General features: G+C 38.9%; 1 protein-coding gene and 1 long non-coding RNA gene across 9 annotated transcripts in view; one reads left to right on the plus strand and one right to left on the minus strand.

Moving 5' to 3' along the window:
- pan (pangolin) overlaps positions 1–25,776 on the plus strand; it is a 111,892-nt gene that overhangs the window by 69,958 nt on the left and 16,158 nt on the right. For 4 of the 8 annotated variants that reach the window (XM_066295267.1, XM_066295266.1, XM_066295260.1 and 1 more), the window contains exons 4-7: positions 10,282–10,516; positions 18,325–18,415; positions 18,853–19,083; positions 23,791–23,971. In XM_066295267.1, the coding sequence (XP_066151364.1) occupies positions 10,282–10,516; positions 18,325–18,415; positions 18,853–19,083; positions 23,791–23,971 (738 nt within the window). Of the gene's footprint in view, positions 1–10,281; positions 10,517–18,324; positions 18,416–18,852; positions 19,084–22,456; positions 23,697–23,790; positions 23,972–25,776 lie in introns of those variants that run through there. The other 4 variants (XM_066295264.1, XM_066295265.1, XM_066295263.1 and 1 more) reach the window with 3 other exon arrangements.
- On the minus strand, positions 16,433–17,348 carry LOC136346258 (uncharacterized). The gene is made up of 3 exons (XR_010733272.1): positions 17,221–17,348; positions 16,978–17,156; positions 16,433–16,922 (listed from the first exon to the last, which is right to left on the minus strand). It is a non-coding gene; the product is annotated as an uncharacterized lncRNA (long non-coding RNA).

The following is a 25,776-nucleotide window of genomic DNA, read 5'->3' on the forward strand; positions in this document are numbered from 1 at the left end:
AAAATCTCGTTCGTGCAATCAACCCAGATTGATTTTGATTAATTTATATACAGAGTGTCGGACAATAAAATGGAGAAACTTTATAGAAATACAGAGGATTAAAATTTGAAAGCGGTTCGTCATCATTTCTTTTCATCTCACGCAGTTTATAAATTATTTGCTAAAAATCAAAATTTTAACCCACATGCGCATGTTAAGCAGGTCCAAAAACGTCTAAGGGATTTTAATCCTGTCGTGGAACACTACGTAGACATCTTTACTAACTCAATTACGTCAGTCCAAGGTTTATAAGGTTTTATATAAATTGCCTTACTAATAGTATAACTTCATTCGTTGGTATGCAAATACATCTCATAGAGGTTAGTTCAGTACAGGTATTTCCGAATGAAAATTCACTAACACACTCAACTCCTCTAATGCATATACTTAACCCAAATTAACTTGCACTTGGCTTTATATGTATAAAGTGCCTTTCTAATGAGGGTAGTTTTTTCATTTATGTATAATCAAATATTATAAATAAAATATAGGGCGGAAAGCGGTAATAATTTTTTTAACTTATTTATGGGTTTTAACTAAAACTTACTCTTTAAGAACATTTTTGGGCACATACTTTTCGCAGCAGCATATATAAAAACTAAAATAAAAACACTCAAGTTGTAATCCAACCATAAAACCCCAAGCACTTGTGCATCTGACTTCACTACCCTCAACATAACCCTAAATCCCAGTCGACCAAACCCACTAAAAGTCTGCGAAAACCTCCCATTCTGACGAAGGGCTCGTTTGGTCGACTACGACACAGGTTATGATATAATAATTCATAAGTACACACGGCGGGTATAAATCGCCACATTGTAATGTGACCGGTCGTAGAGCTGAAGGTCGCCACCCTATCTATTAGCGCACCCTTTACGGGGCTCATTCACCGGAATCAATTCGAGCAATTGGCAAAGGGGCTCAGGAAGGGGTCTCTCGTGATTAAAAACTCGTCCCGACCGGAAGAAGCAACCCCGACAGGATCTGAAATTAAGCTGATGGGGGTAAGATTTGACTGCGAAGGTTTTTGGGTATTGATTGGAATGATTGGAGCTTGAGATTTCGCTGCAGTGGCATTTACAATAGCTATTGTGCTAGGTAGAGACACAGTTTTTTTGTAAAGAGTGGTATCCTGGGGAAGTATCGCCACATCCGTTGGGAAGAAGTAACGTTTCCCAATGAATTTGGTCATGCACGACATTTTTTCTAATTTTGCCGGACGATGTAGAAATGAGGAAACATTGCAGGCAGCATACAGAAAGATGCGATGTCGCTCCTAGTTAAATTAAAGGCCACAAAGGACTACTGCGTACGTTAATAAAATGTCAATAAAAAGTTTGAAAATATTAACGGGGGACATCCATCATACAGGAAAAACAACTCAATAAAATTTGCCCTCGATCGAAAAGTGTCGAAAATTCCGAACGATTGATTGTGAGAAATTTCCTTTAAAGTTTTTCCAGGGCCAAATTTATCGGGACGCCGACAAAGGAAAATCGAGTGGGAAACGTGGAACGGTGCCGAAACGGGCGAAAGCCTCGCTTCTTTCGCAACTAATAAAATTTCCACAGATGCGTCTCTACCGCCGTAGTGAATTACATTATGTTATTTATAAAAGCCTTTGAGCGACGCCGCCTCGAGCAGCGCCGCGACGCCTGTTTACCTGTCTTTTATTTGGCCCCGCTGGTTCTTGCTAAAACGTGAAATCGCAATCAATATACACGCCCGAGAAAATTCCGTTTACATCGTTGATGAATCGGTGTTTGCTGAAAAAACGGGGGAATGTCGTGAATGGAAGGGCGGTCATCTGTATCGGGGGTGGGAAAACCTACCAACTGCGGCGGATGCTTTCCAGTTGACGCTGAAACTGATGAAATTCCTGCCTGCAGGCGGCCAATCGCCCCGCCCGAATAGTTACGACTTCCTGGAATTCAAATACGCCCGATATTACACATAGCGAGGATTGTTGGACCCTGCAGGAATTCTCGCTCGAAGCCGGATTTTCTATGTACAACCCAGAAGCCCCTCAAGAAAAATCTGTAGTATATTGTTCATGAAGCTACTTCACTGCAATCAGAGAAGGCACACAGCGCGACCTGTTCAGCTTAAATCTCAAAAACATCAGTTTTGGAAGTTGCAATAATGAGTTGGAATTTCATATCGCTGCTCATGCGAGTTGCACTGTAGCTCAAATCATTGGAAACTCACAGTCATTCAAGGTTAAAAAAAACTTTCGTATCTCCAACACTATTGTCTTGATAGCAATAGAAAACCAAAATAGCCTTATTCCTATTTTTCACTGTTTTCGAAATATCGACTTCTGAAATATGATCATTTTTAAACATTTGAGCAGTGCCATCAATCTGTAATTTTTTATAAAAGTACCGTTTTAATTTAATCCCCTGTATATCTAACTCGCCAAAATTGTCATATTTTGACGTTTTTTATTGCCCTAAATCACTTCCCTATTTTAAACCTTCTAAATAAGGAATTTCAACGCTGTGCACTCGAAAATGATTATTATTGAGTATCTAAAAATCTGGAAAATGTAGAACACTGTTTTTATTATTCTACGAATTCATTTAAGGTGTTAGAAAATATATTTTCTTCGATTGTAACCACGTTTCCAGCTCGATCCGTTGTAGCTTTTCTTAATCATCAACAACTGTTTCACTTCACACACAGACCTGGAGTTTCTACTCTAAATTTCCATTCGTGCAGGATTTTCCATCAGACAGACCTCAAAACAAGCATCGATGGCGGTTCGATTTCTTCCTTCAACTCGGGAGAAGTTGGAATCGTCGTTACATAGGGGAGTTTGCTGCGAGGCCTTTTCCCCGATATGCTTCAATATGCGATGGTGATCGAGTCAATTCGTGGATTTCTTCGCATGCAGATCATGCAGCAGTGGTCTGTTCTGGCCGTGACTTGCAGCGCAGGCGCGTTAGCGTGTGGGATTCGAGATTATGCCTCAAATAATTGAGTGGTGTTAGATCATTGAAAGATCTCAGTAAAAGTTTCTGGGTAAGGTTTGATGGTGAAACCTTTAGAACTAAAAGTTCCTCGGATTCTTGTTGCTGTGCTTTCTACTTTGTCGGGTCAAATTGAGATAGTTTTCCAAGAAGTTGGCTGATTCGTTATTAAGCCGCTGAGGACGCGAATGGATATTATCCTTTCCACGTATGTATTGCTTTTTGGCAAGTTGAATATGAGATTTTCTTAGAGTAGGAAAAAATAGTTGGTTCAGGTCTGTTCACGGTGTTATTTAAACCGTTCTTGCATGTCTTCCTGATTTGAATATTCGTGCTTTCCCTCGCTATATATGTTAAGCGCAATAAAATACGACTGTGAGAAACGGTGTGAGATTAGAGGAACTAGGTACGTAGAGAATCACTACGGTTCTACGGTTTTGGTAAAGCCAAGCAGAAATATATACATTTTTTCTATATAAAAATACATATCTGACATTTTCTCTTCACTGTTTCTTAATTAAAAACGTTTTTCTTCCTTTATTTTACCCGTTTTAGGCGTGTTTCCTTTTCCGAATATACTAATGATTGATCTCTTTGGTTCGTTATTGCAATATACATACTCTAGTACTTTCTTGTAGAACGTCGTTTATATTGTAACATGCCCGACCAATTGGTCTAATTTAAAATTTTAGCATACTTCAATGAGCACAGGATCAAGTTGATAAAGCAACATCGTCATTGATAACGAGGTTTTGATTGATTTTAAAATCGCGTCCATTGTGCTGTCACTGCGAATTAGCTCGCAATTATTTATCGCTAATAAATTCCTCTGCATTACAGACATTTAGTGCATATTTTAAGTAGAATATTTTTTTGTCGCGGGCGCATTCACCAATCCGTCAAGAAGATTAGTCTCGCCATGTTGTCGAGAATTTTTGTGTGTAAAATATTAGGCAGCTCCAGCATACTTCGGTTGATTGGTACGTAATCGGTTAACAATAAATAGACCCATAATGGGCGAATTGCCTGGGAACAGCGTAAACCGACCTCATCAGGTCTGGCGAGACATTTGGAAAATTTCCTCTCTTCGACCTAAGTGTAAACAGAAAAGGAAGCAACATAATTAAGTCTTTGAGACGTGTAACGGGCTGAAACACGGCCGCGATTAAAATCTAGCAGGTAATTGAAAAGGTTCGAATAGTTTTCCTCGACTATAATTAGAGCCGCTTTGCGTCGGGTGATGGCCGATTACAGATTATGAAATTTTCACAAGACAGATAGTAACAGCCGATCAAAGGAAAATTGCTGTAATCGGACTAATTGCTCGTACGTGTGCGGTGGGTAGAACGACAGTTTACTGTCCAAACTCGATGATGATGGATTCGTTATTTCGCGGCTCGAAGATTTTTGTTCTCACAAACTTAAAACATTGCAAAGAATGCTGCGAACGTAAAAAGCGTTAACGTTAACGATGTAACGAAACAAAAACATTTTAATCGGTCACGATAAAGCCTTTTTGGTTTAATTGCGTATAAAATCAGTAATGTCACGGTGGCCGGCCCGAAAAAAAAAACCGGACAAATTGGTAACGTCTAGTCGAGGTGACACTACGAAGCGGTCCCCCAAGACTTCTGTGTACGTAGAGTTGTACCCACAAAAACCGCTAATAACTCGCAGATGTTTCTTGCTAATTAAAAAGGGCACAAAGGCACTAAATGATAACCGGGAGACGTGTTGTAGACCGGCTGAGGCGTGCTGAAAGCCCGGCGTTTTCGCACTCATTTTCAGTTGGCAGCGGCGAAACAAAAAGAAAAAAATGGAGGAAAACCCGGACAAAAGCCCGTTTAATTAGGACATTTTGCAGTCTGGAAAGACTAATTTTTTCTTAAAAATTTTCCATAAAACAAACAAACTAAGGAATGAGATTCACCCCTCCTCGTTGAGAAATCCCATAAATTTTAACGTGTAGATGTTCTTTCTATCCCCTTTATGCAAGCTCGTCGAAAGGGGAGATCCTCCGAAACGCACGTTTACGTAACGGGCCCTGCAAGAATGTCTAAATGAGCATTGAGATGTTGTAATGGCGCCCACCTCCCCCGATGTGATTTGGGGGGCGGTTTCCTTTGATCTCGCCGCCCTCGCAATTATCCACCCCCGACCGTCCCGGACCACTCTTTCCGTTGCAGTAGATTTTATAATGGGCCGGCTCCAACAGGAAAACTTTCGCGCCTCGCCAGGTATAGATCAGGGATTTCACTGAAAACTACTGTTTTGGCAAATTTCTTTGCGAAGTTTTTGTTTAGCTCGCAAACAGATATTGAAGGAGTTAAAAATTTTTTTTTTTAAGTTTCAAGTCCGGTTCTGAGCAATTAAGCCTTCAAGCACATCTTCCGTATTTCGCAAATGAGTCACCAATTCGCTGTTCAGTTTAAAATTTAAATTCAAACGATGCGCCGAGTCGGAAGCGAACCAATGCCGAGGGGGGAATGTGGGGGTTGGATTTGGAGCATGGACAAAAAAAAGAAGATAATTAATCGCAAATATTTGCAAGAGACGTTGACGTTTTCCGGGAAAGTAAACAGAGACGCGGGATTTTTTAATTTCGGGGATTAAGATTTCCTCATCGGGGAATAATGCGAAGAAGTGCTGATATCGGCATTTACGTTGGACGTAAATGAGGGGATTATGGGAACAGAGAAATTTTTTATGACTTCGTGACAAAGGAAAAATGCGCACGAGCCCCGATGGCGACGCGAAAACGTTGATCTCGAAAACGATTTAGTACCCGTCGTACTCATGGTCGAAAAACAGAAGCATAAATATGGGATTTGCGAGCGCGGTAGTCCAAATTACCATACAATGCTGGGCATTCGCGTGCTTTTATTGTAAATATTCTCGTATGTCGTGGAAATTTTTTTATTGGACAACAGCAATTTTACTCCCTCGTATTTTCGAAAGAAGAAAGGGTTCGGGCACCGCAGAGAAAGCAGGACACATCCAATAATAGATAACCCTAAACCCCCGCGGACCAATTCGTACTTATTTCCATACCTACTCCAGAGGTTCGCCATAGCCGTTGGGGAAAGTTCATCGACGACAAGTTAAAAATGGCAAAAACCATTTCGCCTATTTGTAAATTTTTGGTGTACTGTTTTGAGCTGGATGGGCGGATTCGACAATGAATTTCAGTCCCGGGGACGTATTAAATGCAGAAACCTCGCCATTTGTCCATACTCTCGGGATTAAGAGTCCGAGAAACGCAACTTTGTACTTTCCCAAATATTTTTTAGAGCAATTATTTCTCCACAAAGCCTTAAAATATCAACAATCAAAGTTTAGAAAATGACCAAACCATAACATATTTCAGGGACGATACCGCTGGAGAATTTTTTTTTAAATACCATTTTATGTAGGGAATTGTTTTATTGACAATATTAAATCATCAACGTGAGGGCGCTAAAACCGACCAGAATTAATATTAAATAAATCGCGTTTTAATGAAAACATTACTCGGTTTCACATGTTTACATTGCCACCAGATATAATTTTATTCCCGTCATGTAATTATTGGCAATTGATTATAGCGGCTATAACAGCTTTCTGATTACTCAATCGCATGCAGTTTCGCCTGGCAAAAATATTCCCTCCAGATTGTTGATCCAAGAGGTTAGGGAGGAAACACATCACAATGGGGCGAAACCTCATCATTTCCAGCAGCACATAATGCGCTCGGTCGATTGAAGAAAATAAACAGGGAGAGGGCGATCCCTCTCGGACGTTGGCTGGCCGCACATACACAGGTCCTTCTTCCTGCCGAAATCCTGGATAAGTGCACGGGCCATTATCCCGATTGCTCGGCTCCTTTTGCCCGCTCTAATCCATTTACGAGGTCCTTCAGCGGGTTTTCGCTTTTCGTCAAATTTAGTTTGGGGAGGGTGTTTTTTTAGGGCGAAAACGCACAGTTTTCGCCATTTTGTTTAATAATAGATGTGTCTGCAGTATAGTAATGCACCGAAGTGGATAGGATTCACTCAAGAATGTTTTCAATATCGGGTAGATGACCATCGTCCTGTCGATGTCGGCAAGACTTTGTAATGGAATTTTGAGGAGTGACACTCCGACGTAAAGTGCGAAAACACTATGGATAAATTTAGGAAGGTTTGCACGAAAATAAGTTTAGTTGAAAGAGAGCAGGAGTGCACGCGGTGCACAGACGCCTTTTCCTGTTTAAGTCGCATGGGTGTAAGTGTCTCAACAATGATAAATTGTGTTTCTGAAGGAATTATTTTCATGAATCACACCATCGAAGAAGACGACCACAAGATCTTCTAGTTTGTTATAAGATTATTAGGGCGAGTATGGAAATTATCGGAAGATTTTAATGCATTTGTCAAATTTGATATTTAAACAATGCAATAGTGGGTTCTCATTGTTACGCTAAACTAATTGCAGGCGAACTATAGCGGTAATTTGCACTAGTGTAATTATCGCGGTAATTTCCCTGGCCGCCCTAGCCATGTTGCAACAAACTGAAATATTTGAATCTTGTGATCGTATGCTTAGAAGGGGCGATCATTCCCTTTTTAATGCAATTAATTTAAATTTAAGTTTTTCCAGATCTTTCATATAGATAAACAGAAACCTTATTTAAAACAGACAAACTTCCCACTTTCACGACACAAAAAAATCAGGCCCTTGGTTGTTGACATAAGGCTATAATACGCCCTCCGATAATACAACGTCTATACATGAGGGAGGCTTCGCCCTTTTATGCTTGTCCATGTACTTTCCCTGTAATAATGCCATTTAGTCGATCTTATCTCCGATTTTAATCGAGGGAACTTTGTATTGTGGACAAGTGGCATGTGTCCAAACTCGATCCTACGCTTTGATTTCATTTCAGATTGTGTGACGGGGCCCTCGAATCCAGGTTATACGATTTCAATTCCATATCCATAATTAAAATCCTCCAGAGCGTTTTTCCTTTAAGCGTTTCTGCCCTTCAATCATACACCCTTTAATCGTGATAACTACACCCATATGAATGACTTCGAAAGGGACCTGCAATTATTGTTTTATGGCCCTAATCGAACGTTTTAGGGCCATATTGCATTTACGACGAAAGGGCCTCAAAAGAAAAAAATGAATATGCATCGGCAAAGACGATCTTTAAAGCCGATTTCTATTCTTCTTACGGAAATTTAAAGGACCCAATTTAAATCTCGGCTCCAAGTTAGGTAATTTGGGAGCTCATCTGAACGCCTTTCGCGTTCGTCAGGGCCCTTGAAGGATTTGCATTTTAAATAAGATTGTCGAGAGTTACTGTCTCTTTCTTGCTCATTAGCGAGGGTTGTTGTGTAGGTGTTCAGTCGGCTGAAAATCGGAATGGAGGTTGACATTTTTTGCACCAGAAGCATTTTTAGATTTTTGCCAAATTGTATCAAAACGTAGCGTTATTTTGGTACTACTTAAATTACTTCGAAAACCACAAAAACTGGATATTTTCTGATTTTGTGGTTTCGACATTTTTAAGGTACTAATTTGAACTTCAATACATTAACTAGAGGGTCAAAATTATTACAGTTTCTTCCACCCAGAGATAATATATTGTTTAAAAAAAATTCAGACGCACTGTATACACTATAATGTTATCCTCTGCAAGACCTGGAGCCGATTGCACGGTCGATTCGATAATGTTTGCTTGGCAAGATCAAAAGAAGGAAAAATGCCGAATTCATATGCACCCCGAGGCGGGCTCCCCCGGGAGGCCGCCAGTCCGTCTCTGCTCCTTTGATATTGAAATATGCCTCTCCTTCGGTACGTTGTTTTCCCTTATAATTGAGATCTGTAATGCGGTTTCCGATCGTATGTGTACGTGTGTGTTTACCCTCACTATATGTATTTATTTGTGCGTGTGTTTTCGCCTAAGTATTTGCAAACACTGGGTACACTTTCGTGCACGCTGTTAGCTTTAGTATGTCAAATATGAATTTCCGATAGCGAATGTATGTAGTAAATGGTGAAACGGGGTAGGAATTGCCCTCGAACATCCGTTGCCACGTTACCGCCCCCTCAGGCCGATGCCGGCTCGGGCTCTTTTTGCCCGTTTTGCATCCAAAGCTCTATCGTTTAAAGGTAAACTCTTGAAAAATCTAAAAGAAACCCGCTTTTCGATGGAGATTTAACTATCCAGTCACCATTTCGTCAATGTCGAGTTTCCAAATAAGGAGTCCTAACGACTGAATTCCATCTGCCTTCAGATTAAATCGTCCAAGTCCGAGATAGCATTTATGACTATCTTTTATGTTATTATGTTTTTTACATTTTGATTGGAAATGGACGATCGCATTTATACAGGGTGATGTTGATACGTTCCGAAAAATTGCGTGAAAAACGTAAAATTCGTAATACATTAAATTTCTCCATGTATAACGCTGCAAAACTTTTATTATTTAACCCGTGTCCTATCTTCGGTAACAAGATAAATCCTCGAAATGTCGGCACGAAAATTAGACACACTGTGTATCTATAGTAGGTATTTCTGTTTAGGTTTAATTCAGAATATTATGGGGACAGAGCACGATACTTGCGCTCGTCCGCATGAATAAACAAAAGGCCGCCACAGGAAACTCTGTGATAGCCAGACTGCCATACAGTCCGGCCAAATAAATTGCTAGGTTATGTTTATTCATAAACTACCCTCCGATGTCGTATTTAGCGTAACACTATTTTGTCAGCAGCCATAATAGCAGTCTTTCGGAATTAAACGGCCTGCGGAGGTTTTTCTCCGCCATTCTTATACATAGGGAAGGAAAGCCACCCCCTCCCCCCCTTTCGCTGCTCCCCCTTTGCGCATGTAATGAGTTGTTGACTGATTAAAAAAACAATTACGTCCGACATGAACAGACCGCCGAACGGTCCGGGATGCCGTGAATTTTTAATCGTCGCGGGGATTAGTCCTCTCCGGCTTTACATAATCTTCTCTCCATCATCGCCGCGCTTCTCCCCTCCCCTATCCCCCCGGCTAGGAACATGCGCCCTTTCCCCCCCCGTTTTCCGGGGTCCCACTCCCCCATCCTCCCCGGTCGTCATGGCGACCGTGTTCGCCTCCGGCCCGCTATGGAAATGAATCGGATGCATACCGGAGGTACATGTGTGTATGCTAAGGGGAACAGGTAGAAGTTCTTGTGTTATTTTTCCTGCATCAGAAGAAGGGAAAAGAGAATAATTTTGTAATGAAATGTTATATTGAAAGTACCTTTTGTTTCAGGCGGGAAAAATGGGATTGGGTCCCGGCGGCCACCTGCCATACTTCTGTCACAACGGGGACCCGCTGTCGCAGCCACCACCCGCCCATATGGGCATCCCCCCGTACCAGTTGGACGGGAAAGGCGGCGCGGCCGCCGCGATGGGTGAGTACGGGGGGCAGACGCCCCCGCAGCCGCCCCACCGGCCACTCAGCCCTGCCGAGTGGAGACGACTCGGTCCGCTGCTCGCCGCCACAGGTACCACCACACTATCAAAAGTACTTAATATCAGAACCCTGAATCTAGAAATTTTCATCATCTGAAGCCACATAATCTGCTGATTGTCGCGTTAATTTTAGTACTCCCTGCTACTGGTCTTTTAACTATCAGCTAATTCTGCAATTTGGACATTTTATAGATTTCTTAAAAAACATTATAATTAATCTTTTTTTAAGCACATAACTACCATCCGTATTTATTGGGTCGATTAGTATAATCTTTAACGATATTATTATCAAGATGTGGAAACTGCATCGCTCTTTTGTTTTGAATGTCATCGTGATTGCTACTCCCGTGACGTCAAAATATGCGCTGTCAACATTCATAATTTTAGGTTAATTCGGTACTTGTCAAAATTTACTTTAGATTAGGCCCATTTATCTTCAATAATTTAATTTAATTTCCTTAATAACGACAATAACGTTTTGTTTTTCTACCTTAGTAAGTATTTTTCTAGAAGTTTATTCTAGGATTGTCGTACCGGATGTGGCAACAATGCACCATACTTTTGTTTGAATAAAAATACCCGTTTGAAATTTATGTGACGTCCAGAACCTAAATTGTGAAAATTCTACGTACAGATTTAAATAATTGTAACAGGGAATAGTGATTGAACTAAATACGTGATCTAGTCCTTTTTAAGTACCTTCCCTAATAGGTCACAAAAGGATAGATGACTGTGAAATTGACATTTTTAGCTACATATTATCATTCATTTATCACATTCAGCAGAACGGAATGTTAAAGGAACGCTTACGAATGTGGAGATTTTCAAAGTTTATAATTATACTTGTTTTAGACTATTTTATGGACATATTGCTAACAATCCAGCGAGTTGTTTGGAACGAACAGGTCACGTATTTGCCGTCGATTATTTTTGTTATTAATTTTTTTTGCCAACGATGAGTCGATTTTTAAAATCGCCAATAATTTTATATTTTATTTTTCGTTTACGTTTCCCGATTTGCATATAACGACAATTTTTTTACTGCAGCACTAATATTTCCATGAATGGCAGCAAGCTGCCTCTCTGTTGTTTTGCAAATCGTCAATGGTTGCCCTTCGGGTACGTCAAACTGCGAACTAAGTATGATCCGTGGTGCTAAATTTATGTGAATTTGCTGATTATTTTAGGAACTACATATTATCAGAACTCTTGTGATCAGCAGCTTATGTGCTTCCTTCAAATTGGCCATAGAATCTTCCGGGGTCCATATTAAGAAAGCAAAATGAAAAATGTAGTGGTGGAGGGCAGGAGCCAAATTGCATGCCGCTTTGCTATATTATGTATATGTGTGTATTGCCGTATGCTTGAACGTTGTTTTGAAACACAACATACTTTTTTCTTGATACTCAAACCGTGAAAGTTCAACATCAAATTTCTCAACTACCTAAAGCAAAGAGCGAAAGTGTTCCATTTCAATAAAGAGTTACCTTAAACGAGACACGATCGAATGACAAACGTAATAAAAGACCCCCTTTCGCTATTAGAATAAAACCCCGGCAGATACGCGTGTAATTGTCATCTGGAGTGGGTTGAGAGAGAGCAATATCACCCTCGTCGTACGGTTTCCAACAACGTGGACATGAATAAAACTGATTCAAATTGCACTCGTGCCAATGGTCGGATCGTTAAAATACGCTGTTAGGTTTCGATTGGTGTTCAAAGAAAAATCAACAACACGATGGAAAGAAAAACATTTCCGGGCGCTGACAGAAGAAGATGAAAATTAGATCGAGACCTCGCTTCGCGAATTAGGAAAACACCTCGCCGCCCTTTGAAGAGGGCGCGATGCGCAAACGAAAGGGATAATTAGGGTAATGCAGTCACTCCGACACTCTGTGTACCTGATGCCCGTCTCAGTTCCAAGTGAAGTTACCCTCGTCTCTTCAACTTTGTTGCTTCAAAAAAAAAAAAAAATTATGTTACCAAATTACTCCTTAAGACCTATAATAGCCAACGTACTGAAAAACATCTTCGAATCCCATTAGAGCCCACCTTCTCGCTGTCTCCTCCCTCGTAACATCAATATCTAATCTGGAGAATTGATGACGCAAACCTTTTTGGGGGGCGAACAAAGCCCCGATTTGATATCAGTTTTCCGGGGTTGTATACAAATTGGGGGACACAAAAGCCCCATCCTTACACCGCGTTGCCTTCGAATGGGAACTTGTTGATCTGAGCAATGTGGATATTATTGACATGTTCACAATGACAGCCCCCTGATGGTCCGCCGCTCCAGTTATTAATATGTCGGCAATTACGTTAATGGAGCCCTAATATGCCGTGCACAATGCCGTTTTGAGGACGTCCTTTTAATAAATTTCGGATTATGTGTTGGGCTGCTCATTTTAGAGCAGCGAAAAGCGCAATTTTAAGGTGAAAAGTGATTTTTGTGAAGAGCATAAAGATTGTGTCTTTATTGTAATTTAGATATCGATATGAATCGCTTTGATGTCTATTAATTAAAAAAAACGAATTCCTTGGAACCCACATATTAAAAAAATGTAAAATGGTTCCATTCTTTCGTTAGTGAATGTTAAAGATACAAATGACAAAGTTATCCATGTTGTCAAACTGTAAATCTTGTCTAAGTTTTCAGCAACAGATATGGATCAGTATAGTGACCATAGATACTTCTAGTGTGACTCTGGGGCTCTAAAAGTCTGAGGAACTTTTACTTCGAAGTTCTTTCGAAAACTCAAAAATCCACATAAATGTTAGACAACTATTAGTCTGTGTGTGAGGAAGAGAAAGAAAGAGAAAATCGCGTAGCGACAGGGCTGAAAAAGTTAGTATTAACATTACCCCATATCCTGGGAACTAAAATGGATAGAGTAATCCACCTGATGCGGGGTGATAGAGCTTATCGAGGCAATTAATTTCGTCTATTTTTAATGCAATTACTCATCGGTTTTCACAGATATTGGAGCTTAAACTTTGAAAAGTAGTAAAAATTGTGTATTTTAACTAAAATTTATGAAAGATACAGAAAGTTTAAACTTGTAGTTTTCAGTCGCGTAAACTTCTGTCTGCTCAGCCCGGAGTATCTGCTCCAGTCCTCTAGTGGAAGTTCTACTATGAGCCACTGCAAACATCGTTGTTTGTTAGCCACATTGTTAGACGATCCTTTGAATATTGGGTCTGGCTCTGAATGTGTTAAATTTTAATTACAGAGTTTTTCCTTTGTGAACCATCCTCTTGAAAAGTGAGTTTTCGCTTTAATCAGATTCCAAAAGTTCATGTCAGATATAAAAGTTCCGTAAAGTCCGACCGGAGAGCCGTTGTAGCCAAACTTAGGCGGAGGGTTGAATAAACTTGCACGATCTTTTACAAATATATTTCCGCGTTTTTCTCCATCAACATTTATCGTCCTCGGATCTACTTGAAGTACATAAGTGGTCCGATCTTGAATCCTTCTCATTAAAGATCCGAAAGTTATTTACGGTCCTCGTAGACATTTTAAAGGTAGACTCACGCCAAACGCGCTGTTATTTTCTATGATTTACGGCTCGTTTCCCTTTTAATTGCTCGTGATAAATTATTTTCATGGTGGCCGCATAATTTACGTCGTTTCACTGGACGTTTATTGGCGCAAAAGATCTTGATTATACGTTCGACACTCAACGAAACCCTTAAAGATTACCCAGCCCTGCGACCAAGAAACTCCATGACCCAAAACGTCATAAGAGGGGTACTCTCCATTAACCGAAGCCAAAACGTTGTGGTCGACTTGGGATAATAAGGCTTTTAAGCTTATGCACTTAATATTAGTAGTAGTAGTCGTAGTAGGTCCTCTCTTGTCCGGTAATTGACCGATGTCCGCCTCTAATGTGATCTTAGTACTTCGACTGGGGTGCCCCATTAAAGTGGAGCGGAATTCAATTAAGAGGTTCGTACTTATAAAGAAGGCATTCGCGCAAAAAGCATTTACTTTATTCACTTGTTAGAGAATACCATAGAACTACCTGTCCATAGTGCATAAGCCGCAGGAAATCGTAATTGGGTAGCGCGGAGTTTGTAATTTAATTGATCATTATCCCGTTTTCAGCGAGTGCTCGGTACCGTGCATTCTGTTTTTTCTTTGGTCTTGAAATATGAACTGAATAATATTTCTGCGGTTTGCCATTATCGAGAGTCGTCAATGGCAATTGACGAAACCCTTTCAACCCCCCCAAAACGGGCCAAATTGGACCGGTTTACCGCGCGACACGTGACTCGCCATGCGGGGTTTCCCCGATAATTAGAGGACTTTTTGTCATTGTTACCGCATGTAATTGCCATCGATCCCATTTTTGGACACTCGTTTGTCACGTGCTTTGTGTAACAACTGCACATTCCATGTAACAATCGATAAATGCCGGTTTTAGCGTGCAACTATGACGTACATCGAAAATGCAAAATATATGGCATTTAGAAAATAGTGGGCGGACCGTCGTACAACGCAGAACTAAACACGGTTATTTACCGGGTAAACGCCTGGGGGGCAAAAATTTTATCCCCAACGTTTTCCACGTCATTAAAATCGGACCGGTAAACACCCATTACGGGACCCAAGTAATATGGGTGCAGGTTGGAAATTGCATCGAAATCGAGCCGGTAATGTGCACTATTAGGCGGCTTTCGATGCCGGTCGTTAATAGTGGAAATTACCGTTATTTCCGTCAAAAAGCTGTGTCAAGTTGAGATTTAGGACGAGATTCAAAAGTGGGGTTATTAGATATGTTATTCGTACGTCAATTCGACAACTTTTGATCTTCCAGACGTACTTTTGAATTATTCAATATTCTCAGACTTTTCCGAATTGTCAAGCGCATATATTTTGAGTAAAAATAGCCTGAACAAGAATCTCCCTTAGGTTTGAATTGTACCAACTTTGTCCAACCAGATCAGGAATTTCCAACAGGTTTAACGTTGGTCTGAGTAACACACAACATACAAATATGAAGTTTGAAGGATAATCCGTTTATTATAAGAGCAAACTGACGTCATGAAACAAATAACACACAGTGTTGCCAAACCTGACAGTTTTGGAGCGTCTCGGATTAAAGTGAATGTTAATAGTAATAGATGTGCCACTACATTATACCGTAAGGTAAAGTTGCCTGGAAATTTCTTTAATGTTTTTTTATTAAAATGGGTTAAACATTTTTTAAAAAGCAATAATGCATTTTTAGTAAAATTTGTAATAATTTGAAATGAATAATTTTCGCTGTTATCGCTATCTTCATTCACACTGATAATTAGGGTTAAAAGTTCGCTTGTTTTCAGAATATGTTCCCTTTAATATCAGTGATGAATAAATTTTCCAGTATATACGATTGTTTTTCTCTAGATTTCAGGAGTTATTATTGCAAGTGCTTCATACCACAACAATTGATTTCCGCATTACCATCTTCAGCAACCTGTCGATTATAATAATTTTTGCGAAATCGAATATTTTTTCAATTGCTTTAAAAATGCAATGATATGGTGAAAGTCTCAAAACAATATGTCCATATTTCTCCACTACATCATCAACAACTTATTTTTTTGAAAGTTGATTCCCACGATGTAAATGTTTAAGAAACCTATAATACTGTTTTCAATCTTTATATAATTTAACAACAATGTTCAAAAGTTCACTTTTAAACATATTTGTTGAATATCCGATATTTTTTGTACTGAGTCAATTCTAACTATTGGTCTGTTCCGTGTTCCATTTTGAGTTTCTCTAACAGCTTACTGTGATATGGAACATTGTTAATAATAATAAGTGATGGTTCAGTTAAAGTTTTTGGTAAACGATATTCAAACTATTTGAGAAAATTGGTCCCTATTCATTTTATCATGGTAACGGTGAGCTACGTTTCTGATGAAAATATGGTTTCTACACCTCCAACAAAACTAGTTTCAGTTCTAGCACAAGGAATATGTCTAAATAAAAAAAATTACTTTAGTGAATAAATATAATTTACCTTGCGGCGAGTAAAACATCCATTTTACCATCTATTTTAATTTTTCTAACACTTTTTGCATTATCGTCTTGCCAGAAATGACTAATTCTTCCGGGCTAACAAATCATGTTTCATCCATAAAAACGAATTGCCATAAACCTCCTTTTGTCTTATGCATGTAGGATTGTTGAAATTCGACACGCTTTACCCTCTACGTTTGGAAATTCCATGGGTTCTCTTGGGCCGTCTTTTAGCCAGTGGTAATGGTTTTGGTAAAACGCGAAGTGATGTATGACAGTCGCTGAATAGTTCTTTGCATGTAACTTCGTTCAAAATACTATTTGACGTAACATATTTACCTTAACATTTACATTCTATTATTAAATAAAATGTAAAATATATATACGTATAATATGCCCAGAATTCAAAAAAAGCGGTGTCTTTAGTGCTGTAATTAAGGAGATTGCCGGAGACAGAACAGACAATAAGTTTCTCAAATTTACCGTTTTTGTATGTCATAAATAGTATTAGGAATTTTGTTAGCGTCTAAGATTGGGTCATGGATGACTTTTTTTACTTCACTGCGTTTTTTCTTGAGTGATCTGAATGGTTCTCCAGATTTCATCCTTTTGGAAATTACCACAACAATAGAATGTTCCAAGTCAAGTACTGCCGCTACACGCTGTAAATTTTACCAAGTTTTTTTTAATTAACTTTTCAATTTTAATAATATGGGATAAACTTACTTCTTGCATAGCGGTTAACGGCAAAAAGGGCCGTTGTTATCTCGCTCGTTTTCAAAATCTTGAATTAAATATTCAGCGGATTGTTTAAACCGGCTATTTACGTGTTTGGGCATTATTTTACAGATTCATTCTTAAAATATATTAATGTAAAACAATAATAAATCGAACTATATATATATGAATAAAACTAAAAAAAAAACAAGAAACAAAAAATGCATTAAAAAAAATGTGCATTTAAATTTTGACAGTTCAACATTCAAAATTCCCAAAAGTATGTGTCAACACCGCAACAGGTTGGCCCGAAAACAGGGTAACTAGGCGCGCAGAGTACATTGCAACAAATAAAGATAAAGCTACATTTGTTGGTTGGCAACCATTCACTCATTCTCATTTGTGATGTAAGTTTGCTTTTATAATAAACGGAACTTATGTGACGAAGTTGGTGGGGTGACGGAGATCTCCCCAGCTCCCTCCCTTACAGGCCTTTATCAAACGGCGAGCAATAACAAAACCATCAGTTTGACGTATCAGATGTAATATTTATGATAGAAGTTCTTATAACGTTACGCATTGTTGCCAAATTTTCCGTAGTACGTAAATTTCAATACATTTCGTAAGAAATTTACTGCAATTCAGAATTTCTATAATTAGGCGTATTTTCAGTCTAAAAGTGTCACCAAGTAAACGTACCCCCAATCAGTTTTAAGCCGAATGTAATGATGGGCATAGTGTACCTGTACTGTAAGTCTTTTTTTAATAGCCGAAACGTTTTTCATTAAATCGACATTTTTACCTGGCAAATCGCTCGTTAAAGCGTTTATTAATTAAAAATGAACCACCTGCCATATTAAAAAACTTAAGCTACCATAGAAAGTAGCAGAAACTGACTGAAATGTGATTACTCACTGAAATGAGCAGATCTCAACGAAACCTGGAAAAACAAGTTGTTTAAAAATGAATTTTTTATATGTTACCCACTTCGCGTCTGACACGCAGATAAGTAGAATAGTTGTCATCCCTGACTGTATTTACAATAAACCAACCCTAATGTTTGGCCTTTTTGTACTTTATGATTACCTTTTTTAATATTAAAATATATTTCAGGACTCACTCGACCTCCTATGTACCCATTTTCTACCAGCCAGTACCCCTACCCCATGCTTAGCCCTGAAATGTCAGCGCAGGTGGCTACGTGGTAAGTTGTTATTCAGAGCAAATTGATTCATTAGGAACTTGTTGAATACATAAGTGCAAATGTGAAGGGTGGAAATGATGTGCCCCATTAGTTAGTTGCTGTTAAGCGAAACGGCACCTCACGAGTGCTGAGTTTTATGTGTTTTTAATAATATCCATACATGCACACAATTTAAAAAAAATGCTTAATAATTATTATTTGTTCAAATAGTTTCTTGGAAGTGACAATAGAGCACGTTTTTTCATTAAATAGTTAGAAATTATATACGTATGGTTAGCAGTGAAAACTGGATGTTTTCTATAATTTCCGTATGCCAACTGTCAAATTTTTTTAGTTAAACCGATACGGCACTGCCAGTATTTTCAATTTTACTTAGAAGAATAATCTAAACATTTTCAGATTTCTGCATTCCTGCATTCTAATTTGGTGTTTTTTAGGCACACTCCCAGCGTGTACCCCCTGTCTCCCGGCGCAGGTTTCCGTAGTCCGTACCCGAGCGCACTGCCCGGTCCATCGGACTTCTATCGTTTCTCGCCCACCGGCCTAATCCAGCCTCACCCAGGTCTCAGTCCTCATCCGCCTCATTTGGGATCGCATCCGGCCATAGTCACACCCGGACCCAAACAGGAACTACCTGATATCAATAACAGGTATGACGATTTTTACAGGTATGTACCCAGTTTTAAGTTCTTTATATAAAATGTATCGTTGTTAATAAAACAACAACCCTTTCGTTGAAGGGAGGTTTCGGGGGTTGCGGGCGGCCGAAACGGGAGCAGCAGGCAGCGGTTGCCAAGGCGACCGATGGCCAATGGCCGCGACTCCGATAACCAATCTTGGATCTCATTCCTCGCATGGCCGCCCCCGAAGTCGGCGGCGGATGATCGCGGCCGGAGAGGCGGCAATTAAGGGGGGACCCTCGGGGGGCCCCCGATCGTCTCGGGCTGATGTGAGTTAATTTCCTCTGCCAATCAGAAAAATCGGATTGCGGTTTGCCGGTTCGGAAAATTGGCGGGGAAAGGAATTATCCAATTATTCCGGAAACCGGGGAAAAGAGAGGAGATGGACCGCAACGGTGATTGCGGCGAATTGGGATCGCATAATGTATTGATACGAAATTGAACTTATTTGTGGTAGAAATGTCCTGAAATTAGAACGACTGAGTTACTGTCTCAGACACCCATCGTCGGCGATTTGCTCATTAAGGCCCATTAAGACATGTCTCGGCTAAATTATTATTACAAATTGCCGTTTTCCTACTATTCCTCAATTTCCCATCGCTCTCGCTGTGGTCTTCTAATTGACCATGTTGGAATGTTAAATTGCTTTTAATTAATTCTAGAAAGATTTCTATAAAAAAAGTGCTGCATTCGCTATATTTCAGTATACAGGGACGTGGGAAAAGATTGTGGTGGAAAAGAAGTATAATTTACTGTGCAGAAAATTAGCTTCCAAGATTTCTTTTTGTAAGAGATTTTGTCATGATATTCTGAAAATAGTGATAGGAACGACGACAGTTCATTTATTTTCAAAATTCCCTTGGCGGCAAAACCAGATATATCCGTCAAATTTTGAATGATGTTGCCAGATTGCGAAGTTCCATATACGCTTGCAAGTTGTGTGTTAAAGTTGATGGAAATTTCTTCTCAGATTAGTCTTGATTGCTTCATTTTTCAACAAATTTGTTTGCAAGTTGAGAATAGTAAGAAATTGTTGAAAATTTATGATTAAGACAAATGCAAAAAATTTTAGAAAATGTCTCTAATCGTTGCGATGTATGTTCTCATTCCAAGAGAAAATTAATGGCAATGTTGCATCACTGTTTTGTTTTGGAAATCAGGTTAAATGAACGAGCTATTTAGTGCTGAATTACGTTGTCAAATTATGAAAACTAATTTTAATTTTGGAAGATTTTCATGTAAGTCCTTCGTATTCTTTTTTATTTCAAAACTATTTCATTGCTTACTCGCAAAATCCAAGATGCCCATCGGCGTAATAAGATCCTTATATTTGTAATTTCACAATTAGATAGAAATATTGTAGGACAATCTTTAAATTCTTCAAATCATCGCTGATTGTTATTTTATACAATATCTTTTGCATAAAGCCAAGTCCAGCTTCTTTAGTTTCATCATAATTAAAATCGGAATGAACTTATATTTCTCGGTGTAACGGACATCTGGTGGTCACATCCGAAAATAGCGAACTACGAAACAAAATTTGGGGTTGTAAACTCCTTCAATCGTGTTTCGGCTGCCTCCTGTTAGATGGGGTGAGAACTCGTAGAATAACGTTATATTTATTTTACTTTGGTTCTTCAAAATTTAATAATGAGAATTAGCAATTTTTATCTATCAACGATGAAATTTTTGGCATTGTCCGTCGACCTTTAAACAGATACAGTGGGAAAAACGAATATGGCACATACTGTATATTTATTAGAAAATGAGACAAATCCTGAATGTAGAAAACTTCATATGTATGTCACTGTATGGTTACAAAATTAAATCCTGCTTGTCCAACTTATACTTCACACCCCGTAGATTCCAATCAAATCATCTTCATTTGAACCGATTGCCTTCGTGCTCATGCGAATTCCAATTGAGGTGGAAAAAAAATTGCTACTTCTGAATGCAGCCTTTTGGTCACCACAAATGAAATTTCCAGCACTGTTTACTTGTTAGCAAAGGACTCAACACAATGCCATCTTTAATTTTTAATTTATATCCAAGCTGCATTATTCCGCCCCCCAATTTGTGCCTCCCTTCATTCAACGTCTTATTGATTTTTCTGTATCCGGGCTGGACATCTGGTGGACACTGCCGAAACCGCATAACAATGAAACAAACTGAGGGTCGGAAACTTGACTTCCTTAACTACGTTTCTACATTTTCCTGTTAGATGGTGGATCAAATTTCGATGACATACAAATAATTGTTATTAACAGAGTTTTTATTGTTGTTAAATTATCTCTATCGAACAATCCCAGCTCCATCTCTGGCCAAAACACCCTAATTAAACCCCCATCCGAATCCGGACCTTTCTCTCATTGTAAATGTCACGTCAGTGCGGAAGTGGCCCGTGGCGTTGAGCCCTTTCGCAGGGCAACCTGATCAATAATTCTCTTTGACGATGGCCCCGTAATGACATGCATTTTTTAACGAATTTTAAATTGGGTCGTTGTTCGACTTAGACCGTCATTTTCCATCGAGGCATTCCGGGCTATGTTTGTTCCGTCAACGTCGGAAATTATCCAGCTTTATTGGATTCCGTCATGAGTTTGGGTTTTGAAATCAAAGTGTGGCTTGCCTCGCATTTTGGTTTAGGGGAGAGTAATATAAACGTTGTTAAATGCATTATGGAGAAAAACCAAGAATTTTGAAAATTGGATGTTTCGTTCATAACTACATAAATCTGTTTTTGGGGCTGTTTCAAGGTGATAACGCATTGTGATTTTTTTTACGCGTCACGGATTAAAATCCTTTATGAATGGTCGAAATTGGTCAAAAACCCACAAAACACTGTATATAGGGATTAGCCCTATACGGTTTTATTAGAAATTCCGGATGTGGGCATTTCCTTTAATTGATTTTCTAGAGTTTCACGAGCTGCACACAGTGTGAACGTGAATCACATGGGAATCTTAACCATATTTAGAGGTTCGATAGAAGCAAAAGATAAATGGCTATACGCCGAACATGTTATCCTACATCCACCCTGCCAGTTTGGTAAACGTTTGCTTAACAGCAAGTGAGATATCCAGAGATATTAAATTGAACCTTTTCTGAATCTAACCAACCATAGTTACACCTGTAACTTACAGAAAAAGTATATCACAAATATGCACCCGTTAATTCCAATTTGCAGCCACCTCGAAACGTATTATTACAAGGGGTTTCTCCTCTTAACATTTCTCTGGTTCAAATCAGTTGTGATTTCCAGCAAGAAACTGTGACAAAAGATATGAAGAATTTCCTTGGCCGCTATTAAGTCGTATTTTCCTGTAATTCTACAGCAATTCATCTCGGTTATATTAATCAAATTCCAATAAAATAAAATTGCAATGGATGCCGTTCTTTAGTAAACGTCGCTGTAGAGCAGTGCGGAGTCGGAGAAATCCAGGCAAAATATGGAAACAATTAAAACGAAGGGGGAATGGAGGACTTGTTGCAATTTCCCTGGATGCGCTGTACCCGGCAGTGAGCGGTAAATCGCAGAATCAATCCGTCAAATAGCGACATAACAAACGGCGGGGCATTTCGCCCTCTCTATCTAACTAGTAACAACCGACTATCGGAACTGTCCTCTTTACCCCGGCAATTTCATCATCGGCCGGCTATTAAATCGCGCTTGCCGACGGCCCGCGATTCACCGCCGCCGTTTGTTTCTGCTCTATCTGTGATAAATTAATGCGGAAAGGTGATAAAAAAAGGCCACGGTACGGTTTTCGGGGGTGAATCCCTTACGCGGTCTGTGATCATTTAAAAACGGGAAATCTCCACGTGTTCTCCGTCTGTTTTCATTCAACCCGAACAACAAAGGACGGGCTCAGCCATTTATATTGATTTTCTGCCGTGATAAACTGGCGTATAAAAAACTTGTTGATCTCAGCCTATTGGCGCGCGTGGGGCATTTCTTTGTTTTCGGATAGCCTCGTAGCAGAAATGGATTTCCCTGAGGAGCCGTTGAATTTGACCATGAGGAAGATGCCCATCGCAATAGTGGCCCCGTTTTCGCGCACGGAAAAGCTCCTGGAAAACAACAATAACCTCGTAAACGACACAGCAAAACGGTCGAATGATTCTCCCCAGGATTTGTCCCTGAAAAATCAGCAAGAGGAGCAGTGTCTGGATTTGACCAAAAACACCAATTTAAGCAAGGATTTGAATCCCAGAGAGCAGTTGAGGAACTACTTGTTAAAAGGCGAGGAGACTATGAATTCTTACAACAGAAATGTATACAAAGAAACTAATACTAAAGATAAACAGAGGCCAGATTTACACTCTTTCATGAACTCCTTGGACAATAAATTCCTGGCGGCTTGGTACATGAACTCTTTAATGAACCAGCCACCTGTGAGCAACCCTTATCCCTATCCTCAAAGGCCCAGCTCTGTTTCCTCATTTGAAAACGCCAGCAAGCCCAACAGCCCCTCATCTAACCGGATACTGAACAATTTACTAGAGAAAAAACCATACGCTACTTACAACTTCCCCACCGGATTCGACGCGCTTATCAAAAACGAAGTCCAGGAGGACAAGCTGGAGAAACATAACCCTGGGTTAGCTAATTCGAATGTTTGTTATACCGGTTACATACACACATCTATTCTGTTAACACAGGACAGTAGCTCTAGCTTTTTATTTTATTTTCAGATCGCAGGATCACAAAAACAACATGGATGGAAAAAATAACCAGGATAACGAGAAGAAGAAGCCCCACATTAAGAAACCCCTGAATGCCTTCATGCTCTACATGAAGGAGATGCGTGCCAAAGTGGTGGCGGAGTGTACGCTGAAGGAAAGCGCCGCCATAAACCAGATTCTGGGAAGAAGGGTGAGTTTTTCGATGGGCTGAAGCTGAGTTAACGGGTGATAGAGTGGTGAGAATCTTGAGTGATAATAACATTGTTTCTTTCTGAGCGAAATGAACATGTTTATGTCACAATGATCGTATTACTGTCCGCATTATTAAATGGATCTTGGCTGTCTCGACATTAATATTCATTTTTTTTAATGTAGGGAAAGTGCATAAAAAGTGTCAAATTTACAAAGTACCGAGATCTATTGAATAAATAGGCAGGAGATACAGGCAATGATGGCTTAAAGATATATGTTTGTGAATATTGTTGACAGGATGGTGAAGGAAATTATTTCTGTTGTGCGCTAGTGCTAATGTCGCATTGCAGTGTTGATTATTTTTTGGTTTTTATCTCTAAATGCTGTTAAAAAAATATACATGCTGTTCTAGGCAAACTTACCGATATACAATTTGGCTTCGTTTAGTCGCTAGAGAACAGAAAACTTCCAAAATTAATATCGTTTGATAATTGTTTAAATAATTACTAAACGCCTTTATTAATTTGCACTAATTTTGGAACCAGGAGTTAATACATAAATTGGCATGTTTTGACGTGAGCGGGATCTTTTTTTAATGCATAAAAATATTAAAAATATCGCGTAAATAAACAATTGTGTTTTTGTTACCTGCTGTGGGAATGACTTTAATTGTTTTTCTGCCATAAACTGACTGTATTTCAAAACTTTTTTGTTTCTTGTAAAATTTTCTTCATGGAAACAGGATATTTATAAAAAACATTTTACTATGCGTTGTAATTCTTTGTAGTTATTAGTCGAAACAAAAACATGAAAAAAAGTTTTAATTTTAAATAGTTACCAACTTCGTTCAATTCTTATAAGAAATGTTCTATATGTTGATTGTTTTTTTTAATAAACAAATTCATAAAAAAAATGATCTGCACTTTGGGCACCGTTTCGCGCTTATTTTTAAAATGATCTGCAGCGTTGAAAATTCTTTGCAATAACTCAGCTTCCGTAGCGATGGGGAAAGCATGCACTTTTGATTTAAGAACTCCCCACAGGAAAAAGTCGAGAGGCGTTAAATCGGGTAATCTTGCTGGCCAATTTGCGCGTGCATCGTTGTCTCTTCCAATCCATCTGTTAGAGCAAGAAGGATAAATAGTTAGCCCCATTTAACCAACTTCACAACTGTTCTAATAAATGTAACAAAACAAAAAACAGAATCCCTGGAAAAATTCTCAAAATACGTAGTTAGAATTTTAAATTAATTTCAACTCAAAGCAGAGCCGTACACAATTCAGACCTGAAACACAAAAAAATCTATTTTAATTTCTAAAACAAAACCTTCAAAACAGTAAAAGTTTCGAATTAATCTCTATTTGAAGCAGAGGCGAACCCAAAGACCTGAAACACAAAAAAAAATCGTTATTAGTTCTTGAAAAAAAAAATTAAAAGAGGTAGAGTTTTAAATTAATTTCAATTCAAAGTAGAGACGTACAGATTTAAAACCTGAAACACAAAAAAATCGATATTAATTCCTGAATAAAATTCTCAGAAGAATTAGAGTTTCGAATTAATTTCTATTTAAAAAGGAGAGGCGCACACAGCTGAAACTTGAAACAAAAAAATATTTAATATTAATTCTTGAAAAAAGTGTTAAGGCAAACTTTTGAATTAATCTCGAAGCAAAGACGTACATAGTTGAAACCTGTAGCAAAAAAAAATAAATATTAATTTTGTAATTTTTAAATCTTCGAGATAGTTCGAGTTTCAAAGTAATTTTGACTCGAAACAGAGGCGTATATAGTTGAAACCTAAAAC

The sequence above is a fragment of the Euwallacea fornicatus genome, chromosome 22 (assembly GCF_040115645.1).
Source record: "Euwallacea fornicatus isolate EFF26 chromosome 22, ASM4011564v1, whole genome shotgun sequence".
Classification (NCBI taxonomy): Eukaryota; Metazoa; Arthropoda; class Insecta; order Coleoptera; family Curculionidae; genus Euwallacea; species Euwallacea fornicatus.